Raw genomic sequence first — 23,564 nt, 5'->3', positions numbered from 1 at the left:
TTGTAGTAATCATACTTGGGTGGAAATCAGGAAACCGAATGAGGGGCTACAAAAAACAGCATTAGCAAGTAAGCTTCTCTTCACCAGAAAAAGGACATGGGCAAATCTGGAGAGCAGAATTGCTGCCCAGGACATTGCATCCACATTACCTACATTCAGGGGGCTTTGATTCAGAAGAGCTCTGCAGACAGATCCAGTGGACTGTCTGATCATGCGCAGCACACATGAAGCCCAAAGAGATTCTGGTCTCATACCAGCTGGTGTCAGCACTGGCCCCATACCAATCAACTCCTACCCACATGCTCCAAGAATCCCTGCAGTGAGAAACAAATGAGAGCAGCATGGCTGGGAAACTTACTCCAAAAATACTCTCCCAGGCTGTACCAAAATATTGTCATAGTTTCATCCCTTGTCCTCAGCACAAGGACTTGCTGGAACCCTAGCACTCCCTGATCAAATTTAGGTACATGCACATACAACTAGAATTCTTACTGAGTTTAATGCTGCATTTCCTTCCTCCTTCCTCATTAACTTTTCTTGTATTTTTTCCATGACTTTACTCAGAATAATTTACATATTCATTACTATTTTTAAGTGAAGTATAATATTTACTTGGCTATCCTCTACCATACTTCACTCACTTCTCCTAATAGTGGTTCTTCTTTCCCCCTCTATATAAAAAACATTTGGGAAGGGGGGAAATTAAGCAAGAATCAGCGTAGACAGAAAATTGTGTGAAAGGGGGAAATGAATTGTCCTGAACTAAGTTATCACTACATATACAAACACAGAATCTAATGTGAGTGAAAATTCATATTTAGAATGAGAATGATTATATCAAAACCTGAGAAGTACAAAATGCTCTTGATTTAGGAAATGTAAAAGAAGACTATCTACTAGACCTCAATAGCAGGAACAGCCTACATCCTTACAGACACGCAAGTCCAGTCATTCAAAAGTGCTTGACAAATTTTGACTTGGTGAGCAAGCACTGCAGGAGGACTGTTATTCCTGAGTCCAGAAAACAAGCATCCTATAGAGAGTTTTTAGAAGAATTTAAAGAGGGAAGACTGCTAGAGATCATCACTTCTAATCCGAGATGATCTTGGAAGAATAAAACAGGAGAATACAGAACCAAATGAATCCAGCTTTTTTCTAGTGAGTTGTTCCATTTGCAAGTAGCTGAAGTAGCAACAGCAAGCTTTTCATCACAGTTTACTTTTCCAATTTGATCACCAAACATTGATTTCTACAGATATAGCTACCAATAAATTATCTTTTTGCTTTGTATAGCTTTGTCAAAAAGCAGCCTGGAACTGAAATTTCAGTCTAAACTCAAACTGGTGAGTCAGGACAACATAAAACAGACAACACAATTTCTGTTGGAAACCAAAGCCTATTAAACCTTCCTCTAGTTTGGTGAAATTCTTTAAAAAATCTTGGTCTTGACAGGTCTCCAGAATATAATTTCTTAACCAGTATCTCTTTGGCTTGAGTTATTTGAAAAGCCCAAGCTGAAAACAATAATTGAATGAGGTCTCACTATTCAGCAATGCTTAAATAATCCATTACTGCAGGTTATGTTAACGTCTACATATTTAATTCAATACATATATGGGGTTTGATTGCAATAGAGAATGTAAAGCAATTTTGCATCAAGGTATGCGCTGAGACATGTAAAAGAGTAGCCAATCAATACTTAAATGTTCTTTGTGTAAATTCTACTTCATTAATAAATTCAGCAGTCCTTTCCTCAGAGGAATAACCATTGTTTTTAGACAGCACAATTAAAATTACAATTTGAATCTAAAAGCAGCACAACTTTAGAACAATTCAGCTCACAGAAAATCTCTGTAACAACATGAGTGCTGACAATGCCTTTAACATTTTAGGCAAAATTGGCGGGACCCACTGCTCTGTGAACCTAGGACTGATATTTGCACCTACAATATGGTAAAAGTAATAAGGAAATACACTCTGAGCTAAAGTCTGATGCAATTTGCCACCAAAAAAAAAGTTGTCAATATATCACAAATAAATCCCAGGCCATGCTTGTTTTCTATGTGTAGTATTTTAACAGCTATCTTCCTTTTCATGGCCTGATGAAGGATGAGATAGGAAGATGTGCAAAATAAGTTGATATGCATTTGTGCTGATTTTATGCATCAGCAGAAAAGAAAATGCACTCTCTGCACTTTCTAGATAAGAACAATTTCCCTGTCAATACAGGAAGAAGGCAACCTTGCAGATACAATAACAAACCAAAATCAAATGTATTTCATAAGTACACCTCTATTATTTAAAAAAAAACACCCCAACAATGTGTAGAAGAATAGTTTCCTCCTTCACCTCACTTTTGGTTCAACAAAACTAGCCTCATACTGGAAAATGCATTATCTAAGAGACAGCCAAAGAGTCATGGTATAAACTTTCATGTGTACATATATGTAATACTGGTCTTTTTGTGAGAGACTGAAAGGAAAAATTGTAGCTGATGCAAGTTGATCAATTTATAATGTTTTCTAAATAAGCACTCAATAGAATGTGTTGCATTATAAAAAAACAGAATTCAGGCTCTTTTTGTATCCTTCAGTTTTTATTTTTGAAATGATTTCTTAAATTAGCATCAGTCACAGATATGCCATTTTGTTCTATAATGCTGCCACTTGCTGCAAACTGCTGAAGTAGTCTCACAGTATCTGTGTTAAACTTGTATGTAATGTCCAACAAATCAGCATGCCAATTTCAACATAAAGCTGAAGGCTCCTCCAAAGCACACACAAACTAAGCAGTGAGCTTGTTTGCTTATTCCTCTATTTGTGACACTCAGTTAAGTGGCTCCACCTGCTGTTTTGGTAACTAAGAAAATGAAGTAGTATTAAAAAACTCCATAACAATGCCAGAATTGTGACAGTAGTAAAATGAATTATCAGACCTTGCCACTGCGTGAAATTTTTATGACAGACAATATCTGAAAATATAACATTCATATATTTACAAAAGAACTAGTGACATGGGCCACTTTTGAAAGTAGGGGTCAGGGAGGAACAAAATTCTCACTACTTATATATAGCACCAAATTGTTTCTGAAAAGCTGCTGCACAGCTTCCTGTGGTTTCATTCATCAAGTCTGATGACCTGCTAAATCTGTTACCTGTCTGGCTTGTTTTTACCTTACTTAATAGTTTGCATCTATTTGCACAGCACTTTTTAAGCTCTTTGATGACCCAGAATGTATTGAAGCAAAAAAAAAGAAAATTCTAGAGGTCTTCTATCTCATATTTCCAACAAATTTGCACTTGTTACTTGTAAGGGCTGTGAAACACTTTTACTCTGAATGTCAGGTTCTCAGTGACAAATACAGCAGCTGAAGTTTGACTTCCATGAGGTTGAAGTTAAAATTAACCCTTCATGCATTTTACCACCATGCCACATTGCCTGCAAATATGTTGTAGATGCCGTGGTTGATCTGGTTTCCTCTCTCTCACAGGTGTGCAGGTAAGGGGGGAACAAGGACCCCCTGGTCCCCCAGGCCCCGCTGGACCAAGAGGACAACCAGGTCCTGCAGGAAAGCCAGGGTTTGGAAGTCCGGGTCCCCAAGGCCCCCCAGGTCCCCCAGGACCACCTGGGTTCTCTGCGGTTGGAAAGCCAGGAGTGCCAGGTCTGCCAGGAAAGCCAGGAGCAAGAGGACTAAATGGTGAGAAAGGAGAACCTGGACCTGCAGGACTCCCAGGAGCAAGAGGGCCACAAGGGCCGCCCGGCACTCCCGGCCCCGCAGGACTGACTGTCCCTGGCAAGCCAGGACCACAAGGCCCTCCAGGAGCTCAGGGGCCAAGGGGACCCCCTGGTGAGAAGGGAGAGCCAGGTATCCCAGGCATAAATGGACAAAAGGGAGAAAATGGATTCGGAATTCCAGGCCGCCCCGGTGGCAGGGGTCTTCCAGGCCCACAGGGACCCCGGGGCCCCCCTGGTCCTGCTGGGATTGGGAAGCCTGGTGAAAATGGCCTGCCAGGTCAGCCGGGTCTGAAAGGTGACCGAGGTTTTCCAGGTGCACCTGGAGCAGTTGGTCTCCCAGGTCCCCAGGGTCTCCCAGGTGAACCTGGAGAAGCTGGCATTGGGAAGCCTGGGCCAATGGGACCACCAGGAGCAGCAGGTATCCCCGGAGCCAAGGGACATCCTGGACCTGCAGGGTTGCCCGGATCCCCAGGACTCCCAGGTTTTGGAAAGCCAGGATTGCCAGGGATGAAGGGACACAGAGGGCCTGAAGGTCCTCCTGGCCTTCCAGGACCTAAAGGAGACCAAGGTCCAGCTGGTGTGCCAGGAGAACCAGGGCCGGTTGGGCCACCAGGGAACATGGGCCCTCACGGACTCAAAGGTTTGCCCGGTGAGAATGGCCTACCTGGGCCCAAAGGTGACATGGGTCCTGCAGGCCACCCAGGATTCCCAGGGGCCAAGGGGGAACGAGGCCTACCAGGATTAGAGGGAAAACCGGGATACCCAGGTGAGCAGGGTCTTGCTGGTCCTAAGGGACACCCAGGTCTCCCAGGCGCAAAAGGTGATACAGGCCCTGCTGGGCTACCTGGGCTGCCTGGTCCAATGGGTCCGCAAGGAGCCAAGGGAGTGCCAGGGACCAATGGTGAGCCAGGCCCCAGAGGGCCTTCAGGAATACCTGGCATCAGAGGTCCCATCGGTCCCCCTGGCCTGCCAGGAGCCCCTGGTGCAAAGGGTGAGCCAGGAGCACCAGGACTGCCGGGCCCAGCAGGCATTTCCACAAAAGGCTTAAGTGGACCCATGGGACCCCCTGGACCCCCTGGTCCTAAAGGCAGCAATGGTGAGCCAGGCTTGCCCGGCCCCCCAGGTCCTCCTGGGCCCCCTGGCCAAGCTGTAATCCCACAGATGCCCGAAGGCTATGTTAAAGCGGGAGAGTCTCGGGACCTATCAGGGATCTCTTTCATAAAAGGAGGAGTAAACCAAGCTCTGACAGGGATGCCGGTGTCTGCTTTCAGTGTCATCCTCTCAAAAGCCTACCCTGCAGCAACAGTGCCCATCAAATTTGATAAAATCTTGTACAATAGGCAGCAACACTATGACCCCAGAACAGGAATCTTCACCTGCAGGACCCCTGGACTGTACTATTTCTCCTACCATGTACACGCAAAGGGAACAAATGTTTGGGTTGCACTCTACAAAAATGGTTCCCCGCTTATGTACACCTATGATGAGTACAAGAAAGGATACCTTGACCAGGCTTCTGGCAGTGCTGTCATCGATCTCATGGAGAATGACCAAGTATGGCTCCAACTGCCCAATTCAGAATCTAATGGTCTCTACTCCTCTGACTATGTTCACTCTTCTTTCTCAGGTTTCCTGTTTGCTCACATCTAATATCCAACTTACCCTATCCTGACACACTCTCCTTCAGACCATGTTAACGAGGTACTGCTCTGATTTGTCCTTAAGCAGGTCATGCAACTTCAGTGTTGCAACAGGAATGGAGGAGGAGGAGAGAAAGTGGAAGAGAGTTGTTCAAACGTAGCAGAATAATATTGTATGTTTTTAGAGAATTGTAATAAAAAAATTGTTTCGAATGATGATTAATTGTCTGAATGCAACATAAAAATTTTATGAATTAATACTATGCACCAGTCTCTGTCCTTTTTTCCTTTTTTTTTATTTTTAAAAGGAAAATCAGTATTTCTACCACACCTCATAACACAATAAAGGATGCTAGATCATACTTCACTATACTTAAATTAACTGAAGGCATTTTATTCCAAATAAATGGTCTCAAATACGCCACAGTCACCTCAACAGCTGGACAATACACTTCAGGAACATTCTACATCCAGCTTCATTTTTAAGCTATCCAACAGGAGACAATAGAGTCTAATAGAGTCTCCTATCCAACAGGAGACAATAGACTAATAGAGTCCATATCATAATCACAGTTTTCATTTAGTTCTACTGTTCTTATTAATCAATAACTACCTTGGATAAAGGTGGATTTACAAATTATCACATGTTACTGAAGATCTAAAGTTTCACAATATGAAAAAGCAACCAGATTTGAAGTCTCAAAATCCACTCGGCTTTCTTTAATGCACATTGATGCAACAAACTAGTTCAGTATTTTTAAATCTCCAAACATTCTGTAACATTCAGAGTACCATAAACAACAATGACCAAACCTTAAAAACATATCCTCCCAAGCATGCAGACACTTACAAAACAGAACAGCTTTACTACCCCGAAACTGGATATAATCCTTGCCCTGATTTTTCCCGAACAGTTCATTCCTTTAAAACACAATAGTGTGAGGAATATGTTTTACTTATTTGGTAAATTTATAAGATGATGGCAGTAATTAGTCAGTAGACATAACCATATTTACCATACAAACACGTCTCACAAAAAGTAGTTATTTCATCGATTTGTTATGCTACTATGAAAAGTTAGCTTATGAATTATGAAACCTTAACAGGTTGATCACACATTTCTTCCAGTGACCATTGCCATTCATGTGCTTTAAAAGTATCATATACATCAAAACCTTAAGAACCCTTAAATCTACTATAGTTAGCTTTTCTTTTTTTTAAACAGAAGCTTTTAATCACTTGCACTGAAAGTATGCAAGCCTATGTTTAAATTTTTCTGATATTACCATTTCTTCATGAAGGCAGAACTTGAGGCTTGTTATGTTGTGTACATTTGAAATCAGCAATATCCTTAATACTTGATCATACACTGGAATTAATAAAAAAGCTAGGATACTTTTTGCTTGATGGTTGACCCATCATTAGCAAAACTATATAATGTTTTGGAAACTATAAAGACCTACCATGAAAGTAACTTTAAGAATTTTTTTCTTCCTCTTTTAAGTGCTGCTGGATAAGGAAACCTATGGTTTAGGCCACAATTCAGCAAAATAATAAATGAACATTAGTTCAATAGTGTTTCCCAGTATTTAAACATAGCACATCCTGCTGCCCATCCACTCTACCAACTTGGAACTTTTGTTTCAGAAACAAACAGAGGGACTGGATATGGGAGCTGGAAAATATGACTAAGTAGTAGGTTTCTGGTTAATTAGTTCACATATGAAATCTATGCCAAAGCACATGCTTGAAATTGTTGGAGATGCTTGGTGCTCAGCAGCTCAGGACCACAGTGACCTGTTATTCCAATTAATTTAAAAGAAACTGGGCCCAGGCAGCATTCTTAAAAGCATAGTTCACTAACCCTAATCATCCATCCATCCATCCATCCATCCATCCATCCATCCATCCATCCATCCATCCATCCATCCCTCCCTCCCTCCATCCACTTTAAATCAGGTTTTGTGCTTTATGTCTTCATTCCTCGAACATGTGGGACTTCAAATAAGTCTACATGTTGGAACTTCATGCCTGGTTTTTTAAGTCTTTTCATATTAAGTTTCAGATATTAAGTCACTAAGAAAGCAACTCTTAAAACTGAAAAGCTAGAGATGATACAGCAAATTGCGGCAAAAGCACAACTTATACTTTGATTTTAGCTTTGGATTTTCAGTTTAGGGGGGACCTTGAGAAGGTCTGTAAGATTTTTAAGTTTGTTTTTTAATATTTTCTCCACAAGAAGATTAGCAATTTAACCAAAAATAAAGCCCTTCCAAGCCCACTATTTCTTCTGCATCTTGCATATTAAAGGAAAGAAAATCCAACATGAGATTCTAAGAGCCTGTTATAGTGCAAAATCAGTTCCAAAGAAGTACTGAAATTTCTGAAGCCTTAAGTGATCAAAAACAAGAAGTACTCAAACAATCCCTTCTGTATTTACTTGGAAAACACAGCAAAGAAATGTAACAAGTTAACTTTTCACTTGCTACTTTGGTGCAGTTTTCACAATTAAGACAAATAAAGATATCTCACTACTGTTACATCAACATTAGGAACTACTAATATTTTGCACAAGTTTAGTTTTCCTTTGGCTAGAAAAGCATCTTTGCTTTTTGTTTCTTATGTCTAAAGTTGCATATTAAAGACAAAACATATATATCACAAACATCTAGATTTGTTATCTTCTGCCAAGACCATAAACTTGTGATCAAAACCATGTATCCTAACAAGCCTTGTTATGGGCAATTTATGAAGTCTGCTGCCATACCAGCCATGATTTTTTACTTTCAAAATTAAATATAATCTTATAAACTGATTGAAAATACTACAAATATATAATTCTAACTATACAGCCATAGATGCCACAGTTTCAAAAAATGTTAGGAAAATTACAGGGAAAGGCAAGTCTTCCCAAGAGAAACTAGCCTTTAAGATAAAGAATGCTACAAAATTCTGCTTTAAGAAGTTATATTTAGCAACATTTCCCTAAAAAAGCCATTGATTTTTCTGTCAAAAAAGTTCATCAAACCTGAAAATTTTCACAAGGAAATAATTATACAGTACTTCAAGCTCTTACTAATCCTCTCAAGAGCACACTTTGATTCCATAATACATCCACATAGCTTGATAGTGTAAAATACATTGCCCCATGATGTTTTCTTTAAAATTGCTCTTCATTACTATCGATAAAACATCCACTAAATCAAACACATTCAAGGTAATATTAACCACCTTACAGTCACAAACTATTCCAGTAATTAGAATAAAGTAATGAGAATAAAATGGATTCTCAAGTAATGTAATGCTTAGTTGGGATATCAGTTACAGAGAGCTCTCTTGCAGGTATTACTAGGTAAGAAATGACCACATTGCAAATATCTGCGTTCATTGCTATCTGACACCATGCTTTTCTGATAGCATTGTTTCATAGATTTTCCTTTCTTTTTCTTTTTTGAGTTATTTTTCACAACAAAATGTCTAAAATAACGCAAGACTATTTGGGAACCTCCTTCCTCTTGCAAGCCTCAGCTCTTCACTTCTTCACAAGGAGAAGAGTGGGTTAATACTCTTCATCAAGCTGAGTCAGGACAATCATGCCTATCTGAAAGAGCCATCCAAAAAAAATATCATAGGGCAATTATCTAAGGCAATTACCATAGCTAAGACAATGAAAAGCAAAATCCATCAGACACCTGATTATGATCAAAAAAAATCCAGTGAAAAAGAGAAGGGACATAGAGACACAAGGGCATACTGACAACAAATCAAAGTGAACTGCAAACACTCGGTGGATTTCAAAAAATAAAGCGGTCAGTCGTTCTGCTCCGCCACTGACAATGGCACCACTAGAACGGCGTTTCGAGTTGGGAACTTTGCGTCCCCTCAACTGACCACTTAATAAGTTTGCCTTTGAAATTTTACCTTGACTAACTGTTAATGAGCACTGTTTTTCTCTGAAGGGTTAAAACCTCTCCAAGACATGGAGTTAAGTCAAAAGGCTGTGGTTTTCAGGCCAGATTCTGGGCTATGATAGACACTGGGCTTCCTGGTATGTAGATGTTGGGATCCAGGTTTGAGAGTTTCCTCAGGAAGTTATGTGAGATGTGAAATTGAGAAAAAAAAATCGCTTTGTCAGCAGTGATAGAAGATTAGTACCCTTATTCTTGTATCACAGAGGGACCTGAAACAAAGAGAGATGCTCCATGGGAATGTCACTGGTAAGTGATATAGGAAGAAAATATCTCTGGTTCTTCTGACTCCCTGTTCAGTGCTTTAGCTACTGGACTATGTTATTAAATGGAAAATAAAACCACTGTGAAGCCTTTCAAAGTGCCACATGACAGAGTAATCACTTTCTTGTATTACAATATTTGAGTAGTGCATATAATCTGTATTGTTTCACTTCTGATATCACCGAGCTTTATCCAAGAAGACTTGTTCCTATCACTTACTACACTTTCCTGTATTTTTAACACTCTTATGCATGCATGTGCCGCTGACAGAAGCTAGAAAGGATGAAGTCATTTCACAAATTTTGTTTGCAGATTCCAAACATTTGGAATTTGCAAACATATTAATATATAGAAATTACATATTAAACATATTAATATATAGAAATAGGTACCTGATTGATAGGTATAAACATATATGTTCAAGTGTACACACAAATAAAACTAGGCAATTAATTGTATGACTTCAAAGTTTAGGCTTTTTTTTTGGATCTCATTAATTTCCAAAGAACACTTTCAAAAATGATGTTTTTTTGTGGTATGATCCACACCTTAAAAAAAAAAAAAAAAGTGCTGTCACGTTCTGAAGAAAAGAATTAACAAAAATTCTAAAAAAATTATTACAGTTGATTAGTGTTGATTTTGTATCAGCAGAAAAGAAAGGATATATTTATTTTGTGTACAAAAGAGTTCCCAGGGAAATTCATAACTACCCATCACACTCTAAGCTCCAATGGAAACACAGTAACAACAACCAACAAAGCAGTTTGGGAATATCTTGCTGGTTTTTACCATTTGCATCCTGGTATCAATTTCCATTTTTGCTTGGAATCTCTCTGAAACAATTTTGTCAATTACATTTGAAAGGAGTACAGGAAGTAGGACAGCTGAGGTGAACAAAAAGTGAGTTTTAAGAAAGTCTAAACTACACCTTGTGTCTAATGAATGTTGCATCAACCAAGGTAATTCTAATAGTAGTGCAGAATTCAGAACTGGGCTGCATATAAACATTTTACAAGAAATATTGTTAAAAACAATTTCAATTAACTGCATGCACAAACAATGGTGAGCCTTTATTATCAACTTATTATTTTATATGCCTGAGAGTAACTCTGATGTCTGTGAAGGAAGGAAATATACTGCTGAACAGCATACAAGATGTTTTCCGACTCTAATTTATATTACACTATTACAATGTTGGTTTTGGGTGGAGAAACACTGTTATTAAAAAATGGTCCTCTGCAAATGTTAGGAAGTTCGAAATCTCTCTATTGTGTCAATACTACATGGGGAATTCTAATCAAAACTAGAGCACTAAAGAAAACCATCAAATATTAGTACTTGAATTTCTTTCCCCAATTCATTTTGGATTTTAAATATCATTACAAGATCATAAGGAATAGATTCAAAACACAGTTCAAGGATGTCCACATTACCATATCAATCACAGTAAGAAACCATTTGTCCTTCTAAAAGGAGTGGAAATAGCAATAAAAATTGAAATATTGAGTGAAATAGCACATCAGAAATATTATTAAAGATATCAAAGCAGTGAAATGAAACCAAAATAGTTATGAAAAAGATGTTTCATTACAGGAAAAACATGTTTACTATACAACTATTTATAAACTTGGAAAGTAAAAGCTGTGCTGAGTAGCCTACAGTGTACTTACAAACATATTTGCTCTGGCAAGCACGTGTAATATTTTCAGCTGTTATAGTGAGTCTTCAGTGAACCCACTTACCTTTAAAAGCTGATATTTTATAATTATGTTGGATAGCAGCCACCATGTCCTTCCAGAAGTCATATTTTTTCTGACCATCATGCTGTAAGTGTCAAAAGGAACCTAGTCATTATATCAAGTATCAGCTATTACAAGCTTTCATATTGAAACAGTGGCAGAAATGCCATGAATTAACAAAATTATATGGAGCAAGACAGTCTTAAGACAGTAGGATTCAGGACATCAGGATTCAGTAGTACCCAGATTAACTGTGGGTAACTGCAGACAAGTTATGTCCCTCTTAGAGGGTTACAATGGGAGGAGGAAGGGAAAAGGAGAAATGTTGAATATTTGTGAGGAACTCTAAAACATTACAGCCAAAAGGGGCATTAGCTATAACAGCAACTTACAGAATGAGCATCCCATCCCACTGACATTTGGGAAAAAGAAGTGTCCAGGGCTGCAGATACTGAACTTAATTAGCATGTTGACATTGTCCACAGCCTGGCATTCATATCACCTTCAAACTTAAGAACTGGCAAATCCCTTCGCTATAATTTAGAGGAAATGTCCTTCTGCCAAGAACCCTACCCTACATGGTATAAAATACTCATCCAGAAGCCTGGCTTAGCAGCACTTCGTGGCATTGTGCTCTGAAGACTGCCAAACCCCACCTCTGGCAGAAAGACAGGGGAAGGTGATCCACGATTGTGAACAGTCTCTTCCCATTCCTAGAAAGCTTCTCAGGCACAGCAGAGCACCAGCTGACCTCAGCTTCCCCTTCAACCTCTCACATAGGAAAGGAAAACCTCAACCAGCTGAGCCCCACAGCACTCTCAAACACCACAAATTTTAGCAGCGATGAATGAAACAGATGCAATTACACAGCTAGCCAGTATTACAGAGCAGACAATTAGCTACAGATCCTGTAAGAGGTGCTGTTACACAGTAATTTCGCAGCAGTAAAGCAGGTGGTATTGTCTTTGAGTTTATGTGTCATGGAAAGTATTTCTGTAATGCTGTTACAGGCCTCCCACATCTACATCAGGATAAATTTCAAGGCAACTGTTGGCAGTTTCAGGGCACTGCTGCCCTCTGTGTATTGACACCTGCACTGATACCTGAATAATGAGCCATTTTGTAAGCATTTTGTAGAGAGGGAAACATTCAGAAACTGAAAAAAACTCCAAACCCAAACCCTTATGAGTGCCAAACAAAAACCAAAAATATGTAGCTTATATATACTGAAGCAAACTGCTATTTCAATCCAAACCTGTCATGGAGGCTTCCAGAGAACAATCTGCCTTTACTTTCACAATCAGCAAGTCACACAAACAAGGTCTTTTGTGCATAACTGACAAGCATAGTTTGTTTATCATCCATCAGCTCTACAGGTTAAGAGCAGGAAAGATATGGTCTGTGGCTTTCAGAAGTCTTTTTTAATCCATTCCTATAGCAAACTGCCATGGAAATACATAAAAGAGTTAATAAAGAGAAAAGGGTTTCGTTTGTCAGCTTCAGCTAGCCAAAGATGCTAACCAAGGGGGTTTATTCAAAAGTATATACAGAAGATACTGGGGACCATCTATCTAGCGGCAATGCAAGTAGCCTAAGCTAGCACTCTTCTCAAGACAGAAAAATTCAGCTGCCTTCTCCCCTCACACTCTTTGTGGTCAACTTACCCCTTAGTTAGGAGTTTTGGGTTTTTTTGCTTGTTTCTCTTAAAAAAAAATCAGTAAACTGAACCAAAAGCTCCTCAGAGTGCTGTTTTGAGGATGGATGGATACTAGTTTAAAACTGGGTATACTTCCTTCAAAACATTTGAACTCAGAGGAGGCTAAAATAACTTAAACTAATTTCTTGCAGATCTTCAGCTATTGCATACAAGATATAAAGAAAAACTGACCAATTCCAAAAAGTAGAGAGAAAACTCTAGGCATGACCATCCAGTCTACCATGATTCTGGTGTGGTTACAAAATGTGATTTTATTAGTTGAACCATCAAGACAAAGCATTGTTTTGTTTAACTCATCAGTGTGAAGATGAAAAACACTAAGAAGCTCCCATGTTTTGTCTGAAAACACGTGAGAGTTCTGGCTCTGGACACAGCAAAAACAGATACATTTGTAACAGTGCAGGGTATTCCAGCATCCAACTCATATCCAAACCTATTTTGAACCTAGATGTAGTAATTCTTGCATCTGCTTCCAGTAGAAAGCTTTCCTGAATCCATAACGTTGTCTGGAAATGGTAAGAAAATAGCACTTTGTAAGCAGGCTCACAGAACAGGACACAGAAGGCTCTACTTTCTTTTAGAAATGTGGAAGAAGAAAATGTGATGGCTTCTAATCCTTAGGATGCAGCATTTTGCAGGGATGAGTTCTGAGCTGGAGAGGCTGACCACCTCCTGCCTTGCATCTTTCTCAAATGGCTAATGCTAACCTTCCAGGGAATTACTGTAGCCCTCCTGTTGAAACAGGGCTGACATCCAATGAAATACTTGAGAACTTCTGGGAGATAAAGAGGTTGCATGACCCACTTCTCATGGCTCTCCGGAGAACAGGTTTAATTCCCTCTGGCTGAACGTGGCACTGATCCCGGGTCAGTGCTCCAGCCTGTGAACTAGTAACAGGATGTGAAAGCTTACCACACACATGCTATGATGCACTTTCTCTCTTAATAAGTGGGTGACTTGTGCTGAGTCTAAATTAAATATAAAGTAAACACAATACAGGTGCCACAACTGCAACAGGTCTCGAAGCTGTGAGCAGCTTAGGGGAAGGAGATTAATCAGGCAGAAAATTAAGAGTCTTACTGAGCACCTGTCCTGCATGCTCCCCTGATAAGCTAGTTTTAGCTAACTCTTCATGCAGCCCCTGGACTTAGGCAGCAATCTACTCAGCATGCTATTTTGGAGTGAAGGCTAAAGCAGCAAGCCACCTAATATCCAATGAGACACCAGACACTCATCTCACAGCTTGGATTTTCACTCTGCAGACAAGGTTAAATCCTGACAATTTTCAGGCCTGCAGTGCTTTGGTACCTCTGGCCAGAAGACTACCTCAGTACTCTTTTGACACCAACACAATTACTCTGTGAGAAGAACCCTCTCCTACCTCCAGCTGCATGCAAGTTAAACATTCAAACCTTTTACACAACAAAACAATTATCACCAAATTTCAAAAGCAGAATTTAGGACATTCTATCTACCTAAAAAGCACTGAAAAAGGTTCAAGCAATTGTATGTTCCACCTTAAGAATTTAATTTACTGTTTATAAGAGGAAAAAAAATTAAAAGATACTATGTGAGAGGTGTATTTATATCTGTGTACACAGATCAATGTATTTAGGACAAAAAGAAGCTTAAAAAAGGATGAAATGAAGCTTCATTCACTCTTTAACAACTTGCAAATTAGCAAATCCTGTAATTCAGGAAACTTAAACTATATTTATTTCAAGTACAACCAAGCATAATTAAAGGAGACTTTAAGAACTACATTGTGCATACCACAGAGTAAACTTGAGGAAACAGCACATTTCCATTAATATCCTAGTTATTTGTGCCCTCTGGTGGAAGAACTTTTATTTTGAACATGCCATGCAGCTCACAATTATCTTCAGAGACAACTTTAATACAGTAAGTCCAACATGGAATAGTCCAAATGAGAAAAAGACCTTGATGCTGTTCAATACCCAATTTGTATGCATTTAATAATGCATGCAAGAGATGTGGTGGTGGAAGAAAAAGATAATGTATAGGAATGTGTCAATGCAATACACAATTTTCAAACAATCCAGTTCTTACCTGATCTAAGCTGTCCACAACCCTTGCACACAAGAGAGCTCCTGGCAGGTCAAAATAATTGTCATACAAATAGTATTTAGCTGAAAAAAATAATTTAAAACATATACTTTAAACACCCCTGTATTGTATGCTTTAATCACAAATAAGAATTACATTTAAATAATAATATAAGCTCCTATTTGGATTTTACTGGTCTTCTTCAACTTCTGATTGCCATAACTGGCAACTAAAAGTTGTTTATCTATATGAAGCCAGTGAGATTTCAATAAGATATTTTGAGATTCTAAAAGCCCAGGTGAAAGAAAAGGGGGAGAACCATGAGCTGAATTAAATTCAGGACACTATCTTTCAACTCTTCCAAAATATCTATTTCCCTAGCGTGAAAACACAAGGAAAGTATTTAAGAAGTTCCCAGACATTTGAACAGGTCTGACACACTCATGTCCTTTGCACACACATGCTGCAGACAACGCCTTGGCCCAAGGGGAAGTCTGTTCACATTATTACATCAGCCTTGAAAACAGAACTGCATCAGGAGGGTGCAAATGTCCCCTCAGACTATGGTCATGCTCAACTAACTCTCTTCAAGAGGTGAAATTACTTAACCTGCGATTTTTTTTCTCATGATCTTGTCTGTGCAGTCTCTTAGGTATATTCAAGAACAAGTTAGCAAAATGAGGATTAACATTCTCAACAGAGACCAAGCACATGTTTCAGTGAAAAAGAAAATCACATTTCCTACATAACCTTAGGAAACCTCTCTCTCCTCCATTTTGCAAAAGATTACCCGCAGTTTAGAATAAGTATTGCATTTGCAGTCAGCAAAATCTCAAGGAAAGTATCTCCATTACATAACAAAATGCACCTTAAGTGATCACTTCCTGTGTGTTACTCTCAACTGCCAAGCTCAAACTAAAACAGAAAGGAAACAGAGCCAGAATGAAAATCTAGCCACAGCTCCTTCAAAGTGTCTCATATCTTAAACACAGGAACTTCAAATGTAAGGGGAGAATTTTTGTTTCTAGACTTGCTTGGTTTTTTGCGCCTGCACCCAGGCCGCCACTAATGGGACTGGTGGCAACAAGTCAACAATTAAGAAAAATTTAAGATTTGTCCTAAATAAGATAGGATATCAGTAAGCAGGCATTGAGCAATTGTATTGTACATCACTTGCTCCTCTTGGGTTCTGAGGTTTTGTCTCCCTAACATTACAACAATTATTAGTAGTATTATTAGCATATTTATTATTATAACATTTCATTTCAATTAAAAATTGTTCTCAACCCATGAGATTTACCATTCTTTCTGATTCTCCTGCTCAGTAGGCCTAGGCAGAGTGGGAGTGAATGAGCAGCTGCATGGTTCTCTGTTGCTAGCTCGGGTTAAATCATGATACTGGTTTTATCAGTCTACTTCATCAAGAGAGTGTGCCCATCACTATAACCAAAACGTGACTATAATGTCAGCTCATTTGTCTTACTATAAAATAAATACCATTAAATAAATTTAAGGTGAATTCTAGTACTAGAAGTTAAAAAAACAAAACCCAAGACTTCCCCAATACATTTACCTGTTCCAGTAATTCCCAGTTCAAGTATTTTTTACAAATCTGTGTTAAGAACTAACAGTACGAGGCACTGAAGGGACCAGAGCAATTTCAAAGAAGAAGACATGTTAGAGTATAGCTACCTGTGCGTGAAACCATCCCACTGACTGTACTAAAATGCTTCCATTCCTTCCTTCCATAGATCTCCAGGATCTCTTCCAGTGTCATGCTCTTTGTACCATGGCTTGCCCTGTTTGATGCATTGTTTATAAAAAAAAAATTAAAACAAAACAGAAGAGAGTTGAAAACATCCAAACTACAACTTGTGCAAAGTAACACACTGCAACTGAATTACAGTGCATGCGAGCTGATCAAAACGGATCTCTCTACAGCTTAGAAGTTTCCCAGGACCTACTAAGCTTTTATCATATACATTAGCTCTCGATAAAGGCCTTGCTACACAAAGGTCTGGTTGGCTGGGGGCACAGCTACTGTGCCTCACCTGCTAACACAATCACTCTGTATTGCTCGAATGTTTTCAATTGTGTCAGGACACTCACTATACTTGAGCTATCAATATACACTGCACAATAAAGCACAGTGCAGAAAGCCTATACATCATTCTGAAGCCTGGTAACACCACAGAATGCAGGGCAGAACTATGGAAAAGTGCTAGTTTGAGCCCTGCAAGCAGCTTTTTAATACACAAGCCTTTTTAGGCATTAAAAATTAACTACCTGGACCATCAAATTGGGTCCCATTTTGAAGCAAATGCAGGCAATGCCAAGAGAGGTAACCCTGTACCACTGTTCCCTTTAATGAAGTATATCCTGTTATCTTGAATTCTGCATTTAGTACTCCAAATTCATGTTATTAAATGCATTTTAGGATACACAGCAATGACTCAAAAGTATTTCTTCTTTTAATGAAATCTGACTTTCCTTAGCATCTTCATGCTCCTTCAGAGAGCTATCAGAAAAAAAAAACAAACAAAACCCCCCCCAAAAAAACCAACCCAAAAAGAACCCCCCCAAAAAACCCATGTAGAGGCTGTCTTGCATTATAAATTACACAGATTTTCATTCTGGAACAAAATTAGGGAGAAATGGGACTAGGATTGATATATTTTAGATACATGTACTTTTCAGATTTTTGATTCCAAACAGCAGTCTTCTATATTAAAAAAACAAAAAAAGGAAGGCAAGAAAGAAGAACTAAGGATTTACTGAAAGTGACGACTGAAAGCAAAATAGCTTTTAAGTGGAAAGCCCCCAGAACTCCAAAAGAGAATGTATCAGCTTCTGTGGTTAATTTATCTCAGGCTGTTTAAATCATAAGTTGTAAACTTGCAGAATTTTGAATGTCTACAGCACAAAGAAAATAGTCATTCCAGTCCTTAGTATTAGTCATTAGTATACCCCCCCCCAAGCCAGGTTACTCTCAATCCAAAGAAAAACCTTACCCAGTATTTTAGCAGAACTGGACAAAGAGTACATTGGTAGCCACCAAAAAAAATTAATTCACTTTCAAGATCAATGTGTCCTCAGAGTCTCAGATTATGTTAAAAATGAGGTAAGATTTACTACCAGCTAACATTAAACCGTCACCAAAAGGTTCCATATGTAACATTAAAAGAAACTAAGCACCACAATACCAAAGAGTATTTAAACTTTTACAAATAATAAATAAATGCATGCTGAAATAAGTGTTTTAAATATTTATAAAATTGAGAGACAGCATTTAGGAAGGAGATAAAATGTAAGTGTATTTAACAATACAACTTATATTTAACAATACAGATTTATTGTCACTATTACCTTAAAACTGTTCCATCTTCTGCAAGTTTCAGGAAGTTTCCTTCTTCAATGTCCAACACCAAGCCTTTGCAGCTAATAAATTAATTTTAAGGAAGAAACTAAAATTTAATGCTTTCAGAGGACTGTCTTCTTATCTATCAGTGATATGCAGTTACAGAAGCTATGGTGCTTCTGTAGCTATGATGCTACAGAAAACCAAACAAGTCACAACCCTTCCAATACTTCCATGCTTGAACAATCCTCCCTATACAAAAGTGCATGTTATTACAATGAGGACTGGATTTTCCTTACATAGCAAAATCCTACTAAATAAACCCAGTTCCATGTCCAGGAAATTCAGGGACTGTTAGATTGGTTGGAGGTTTAAGGTCTAAACATATCAAACTAAGAAATGTGGTATTTAAGTCACTTCTATTAAAGAATTTTTTTTTTTGGTGGCAACTCCTCTAGTTATTACTTGACTGATTACACCAGTTATTACAGAAAAGAGGGGTAGAACATCACTCTAAATGAGGCAACTCAAGCTAAGAACACATGAAGCAGAAGCATTGCCATGTTAGCCAGCACAAACAAGGGGAAGAGTTGACAACATTGGAAACACTTGGCAAGAGTTTTTAATTCTCCCTAATAAATCTTTATCTTCCAGATAAAGGTAAATCTTTATCTTCCTTTGCTTAGGTTCTTTGCAAAATTAATTCAGAGTTCACTGGTAAGAATACAAATGAATAAATGAGACTGAGGAAGCAATGGCACCTTCATCCTCTATGAGGCCCCCAAAGGAAAGAATATATGCCATAAAGACAGCAAGCAGATGCCAACCTTTCATCAATGACTCCTTAGGCAAAAAAACAATGACACACTTGCTACCAGCACTGTGGACTCGCAGGCCCGTGTAAATGAACCTCCTGCTTCAATAAAAGACCAAACCCAAGATATCCAGAGCTGAAAAAGGGATTTTTTGCATCATAGGCCTCAAAATATGATAAATAGATACATTGCTTGTCTCATGGAAGTTGAAATCAATCTGACTGGAAACTGTCCAGTCAAATATTGAGTTGTAAAAAACCATTACATACACATTATTACATACACAAGAACATATACATTATTTAAAAAAAAATCCGTGTGTCTCTATATCTAATGATTATTTGGCCTTCAAGTCTCCACCCTCATGGCCTAGATAATAACCTTATAAAGTTAAAAGATCAAGATTCAAGTTAAGTTCCTGCCCAGAGACCACTGAGTTCAGAGCAGGAACTTGGGTTTCAGTCTTTTTCATCGTGGCTTTGTGCCTGATGTGGCACCCAAGGGCTACTTCCTGGCATGTCACCTTTCCGTGGCTGTTGGGATTAATCTGTCTTATACAAACAAAACAACATCTGTTGAGGTAAAAATGACTAAAATCTGATGGTTACTGCTGAATAGAATGTAGAAGACAAAGATGATACATAAAATAAGATAGTGAGACTAAAAGGCTTGTGTCCAGACAGCTGGAAGCACAGACAAAGCAAGCTTGCATGCTCAGTTCCCTCTTTGAAATACCATGCTAGAAGTATCTCATGACAAATACTTCTTAATACAAGCATTTGAAACTAATTTTGGATTTATCCATTGGGCTTGACAATCAAAACATCAGCTGCCTGAATGAAGCTATTTTCTGAGCTTTGTAAAAAAGTTACAGCGTAAAGGAATGACATTAGTTCCAATGTACTCACCAGAAGTCTAAGCTGTCTGGAGCTAGAGTCAGCAAGTCTTCATCATATCCCTTCTCTGTTACCAGATACTGGGCAAAACTATCATATATTAGCTACAAATGAAAAAAAAACATTGCATTCATTATATCGGTTAGGTGAGATCAAAGACACTGCTTCCTTGGTAAGTGGCAAGATGCAAGTGTTAATGCCTCCTAAGTGAAATCAAACCATGGAGCTAGAGGCCCTGCCCCACTGCCTCCACTGGGAAACAGTGCCTGAGGTTATTTCTGTCATGACTGGAACACATACAAGAGTTCTGGTGCAATGTGTTCACCACAACCCAGATTACAACATTCTACTTTACAGCCCCTGCGCTTCAAGACTGTTGGGAAATCAAGATGGTAAGTACTTAAAGGCTAGTCACTATTTCCCCCTCCCCAATCATCCTTTTTTTCCCAATTTTAAATATTGTGGTTACTGAGATTCAAGAAGCAGCTTCTAAACCAGTAAACATTTATCCTTAGGGGCATTTTAAAAGTATTTGAAGGAATTAATTTGAAGAAAATAGGCAACTCCTGAATAAACAGTTATTATTTCTAAGTTCAAATGGCCTAGCATGACACTCAGCAATTTATTAATGTACTGTGCTGGTAAAGTTTTACATGAAGCTCTACGGAGATGCTGCCATGTCCTTAAAGACTATCCAAAAATAGTAATTGCTCTCTTTTTCTTGTGGTTCTTTCATTAAAGCTGTTCCCTGGCCTTTTTTCTTTAATTACAACAGACGCTCTTGGAATTAGTATGAATAACGGCTGAGAAAGACAAATTATGAAAGCCAGTGCTGAAATAGTAAGAACTAACTACATCTTCAGCTGGGCCTGTCAGCCTTTTAAAGTATTTCTTATTTCCAAGAGAAGGAGGCGTGCAACAGGCATGTGTCAGTCTGCATCTGTCTCCCGTGAGAAGATGAAGAGTGTACCAAGTTTAGTAAAAGTTTTGGGATTTTTTCCTCCACTTTGTTTATTGGTTGGTTAGCATTTTTTAAAAACTCCTGTGGTTATCAATTGTCTAATGTTTGCCTTCATCAGGCAGAATTTGTATCAGCAAGAACATGTATGGCATGAATATGGAAGGTAAGCCTAGAGTTCCACAGTTTCCACCTAGAAATTTAGGAGCTCATACATTTTATTGTTACTGTTGAATTCTCTTTTGTAAGCAAGATGCGTCTCCACTTAAGTTCAGACATAGCTAAGGGAAGCAATGCACTTTTTCAGCACAGGATGCCTAATAATAAATGGGACAGCTCATAAACATTTGTTTCTATACCAGATTCTGAAATTATCTTGCAATTAGCGTGGGAGTCCTGTGCAGTGCAAAATGTACTGTAAGTGAATGGAGACAAAGAAAGGGGAAGAGTGAGACATCATGAGCATCCCGACACAAGATACCTCCAGAACAGAGTCCTGACATCAACAGAGAAGGACGAGCAATGTAAGACTACCAGGGAGTTGAAAAACAAAAGTGTCAAGGGCGGAAACGCACAGCACAGGCAGCAATTTCTCTTCAAAGAGACCACAGGGTTAAGTCAGAGATGCCGCGTGCCTCTAAACTCGGCGTTTTATTACAAGCACCAGAAAGTTCGCAAAGCACTGCGTGCTTCTCACTCTGCAGCATCTCTGGATTTAGCGGGCGGGCTCTACCTTTTCCTCAGCGCCGCTACGGCCAGGAAAGAAGAACCATTTTCAAGGAACGAGACATGGCTGTCCCCTCCGCTCGGGCAGAGAGGCCTGCTGAGGAAGCGCCCGGCGAGAGATGCTCTTGCGATACTCTTATCTTCCGTGGATGCCTGAGACAGCCGGCCCCGGGCTCGCTGCCCCCGCCGGAGGGGTCCCGGCCCCGCGCTTTGCCTTCGGCGGGGCATGCGGCGGCAGCGGGGCGGAGCGGGGCCCCTCCCGCGGCTCCCTCGGCCGCGCCGCGCCGCCCGCACTCACCCGTGCGCTCTGCGGGAGGTGGTACCGGCAGAGCGTGTGGTCCAGGTCGAAGCCCACCACGTCGCACTCAGCCAGGGAAAAGTGCTGCTGCATCGCTGAGCCACCGCCGCCGCAGGCGGGCGGAGGAGGAGGAGGAGAAAGAGGCGGGAGGAGGAAGGAGCGCGGGCGGCGCTTCCTGCGGAGCCGAGCCGGGCAGAGCGGAGCGGAGCCCGCGGGACTCCCTCGGCCCGCTCCGCCCCGCCCCGGCGGGGCCGCCCTCACCTGCGGCACAGCCCCTCGGCGAGCCCGGGGATGGCGGGGCGGGCGCAGGGAGGATGGCCGGAGGCGTGTCCGAGCGCTCGAATTCGAAAAACACGCTTCCCGCCGCGGCTTTGTGCGCTTGGCAGCCGGCGTGGGAACGGAGGGAAACCGCTCGCCTGGCAGACCGCGGGTCTTCGAGGGGTGTGTGCTGGTACCTGGCGAGCAGGGAGCAGGCGGGGAACAGGAGTCAGCCTTGGTTAGTGACAGGATAGCCGGTGCCACACCGCAAGGGCCCTACCGGGGACGATTAGAGTATATTAGTAAGTAAAAAAGCAATACTATTATTAGCATATAGTAGTAAGTAGAAAAACTCTACTTACTACTTCATCATGAAGCCTCAGCACGTTTGTGATGACACCAAGCTGTGCGGTGCAGTCGACTCGCTAGAGGGAAGGGAAGGGGTGTCATCCAGAGGGACCTTGACATGCTTCAGAGGTGGGACTATGGGAACCTCGTGAAGTTGAACCAAGTGCAAGGTCCTGCACCTGGGTCAGGGCAATCCTAAGCATAAGTGCAGGCTGGGCCGTGAATGGACAGAGAGCAGCCTTGAGGACAAGGACCTGGCAGAGGAGAAGCTCAACATGACTCGCTAATGTGCACTTCCAGCCCAGAAAGCCAACTGTGTCCTGGGATGCATCAAAAGAAATGTGGGGAGCAGGGCGAGGGAGGGGATTCTGCCCATCTACTCCACTCCTGTTATGTCCAGCTCTGAGGCCCCCAGCATAAGATGGAGTGAGTCCTGAGGAGGGTCATGAAGATAATCAGAGGACTGGAACACCTCTCTTATGAAGACAGGCTGAGAGAGCTGGGATTGTTCCACCAGGAGAAGAGAAGACTTCAGAGAGACCTTACAGCAGCCTTCCAGTACCTAAAGGAACTTACACGGAAGCTGGAGAGGGATTTTCTACAAAGGTGTGTGGTGATAGGACAAGGGCTTTAAACTGAGGGTAGGTTTGGGTTAGATGTAGGGAAGAAATTCTTTCCTGTAAGATTGGTGGGGCACTGGAACAGGTTGCCCAAAGAAGTTGTGGATGCCCCATCCCATGAGTAGTTGAAAGTTAGTTTGGATGGGGCCCCAGGCAG

At 40.4% G+C, this 23,564-nt stretch overlaps 2 protein-coding genes across 4 annotated transcripts in view; one reads left to right on the top strand and one right to left on the bottom strand.

The window, feature by feature from the left end:
- COL10A1 (collagen type X alpha 1 chain) overlaps positions 1–9,535 on the top strand; it is a 30,414-nt gene extending 20,879 nt beyond the window's left edge. For all 3 annotated transcript variants that reach the window (XM_038131498.1, XM_038131497.1, XM_038131496.1), the window contains one exon: positions 3,491–9,535. In XM_038131498.1, the coding sequence (XP_037987426.1) occupies positions 3,491–5,385 (1,895 nt within the window). In that variant the 3' untranslated portion in view covers positions 5,386–9,535. The remainder of the gene's footprint in view (positions 1–3,490) is intronic.
- NT5DC1 (5'-nucleotidase domain containing 1) overlaps positions 1–22,413 on the bottom strand; it is a 128,005-nt gene extending 105,592 nt beyond the window's left edge. The window contains exons 1-6 of the mRNA XM_038131499.1: positions 22,182–22,413; positions 20,212–20,303; positions 18,497–18,568; positions 16,823–16,929; positions 15,134–15,213; positions 11,350–11,431 (exon numbers count right to left, since the gene is read on the bottom strand). Coding sequence (XP_037987427.1) covers positions 11,350–11,431; positions 15,134–15,213; positions 16,823–16,929; positions 18,497–18,568; positions 20,212–20,303; positions 22,182–22,274 — 526 coding nt within the window. The 5' untranslated portion in view covers positions 22,275–22,413. The remainder of the gene's footprint in view (positions 1–11,349; positions 11,432–15,133; positions 15,214–16,822; positions 16,930–18,496; positions 18,569–20,211; positions 20,304–22,181) is intronic.
- Positions 22,414–23,564: the final 1,151 nt, after the last annotated feature.

This window comes from Motacilla alba, chromosome 3, assembly GCF_015832195.1.
Source record: "Motacilla alba alba isolate MOTALB_02 chromosome 3, Motacilla_alba_V1.0_pri, whole genome shotgun sequence".
NCBI lineage: Eukaryota > Metazoa > Chordata > Aves > Passeriformes > Motacillidae > Motacilla > Motacilla alba.
This window is presented reverse-complemented; position numbering and strand designations above follow the sequence as displayed.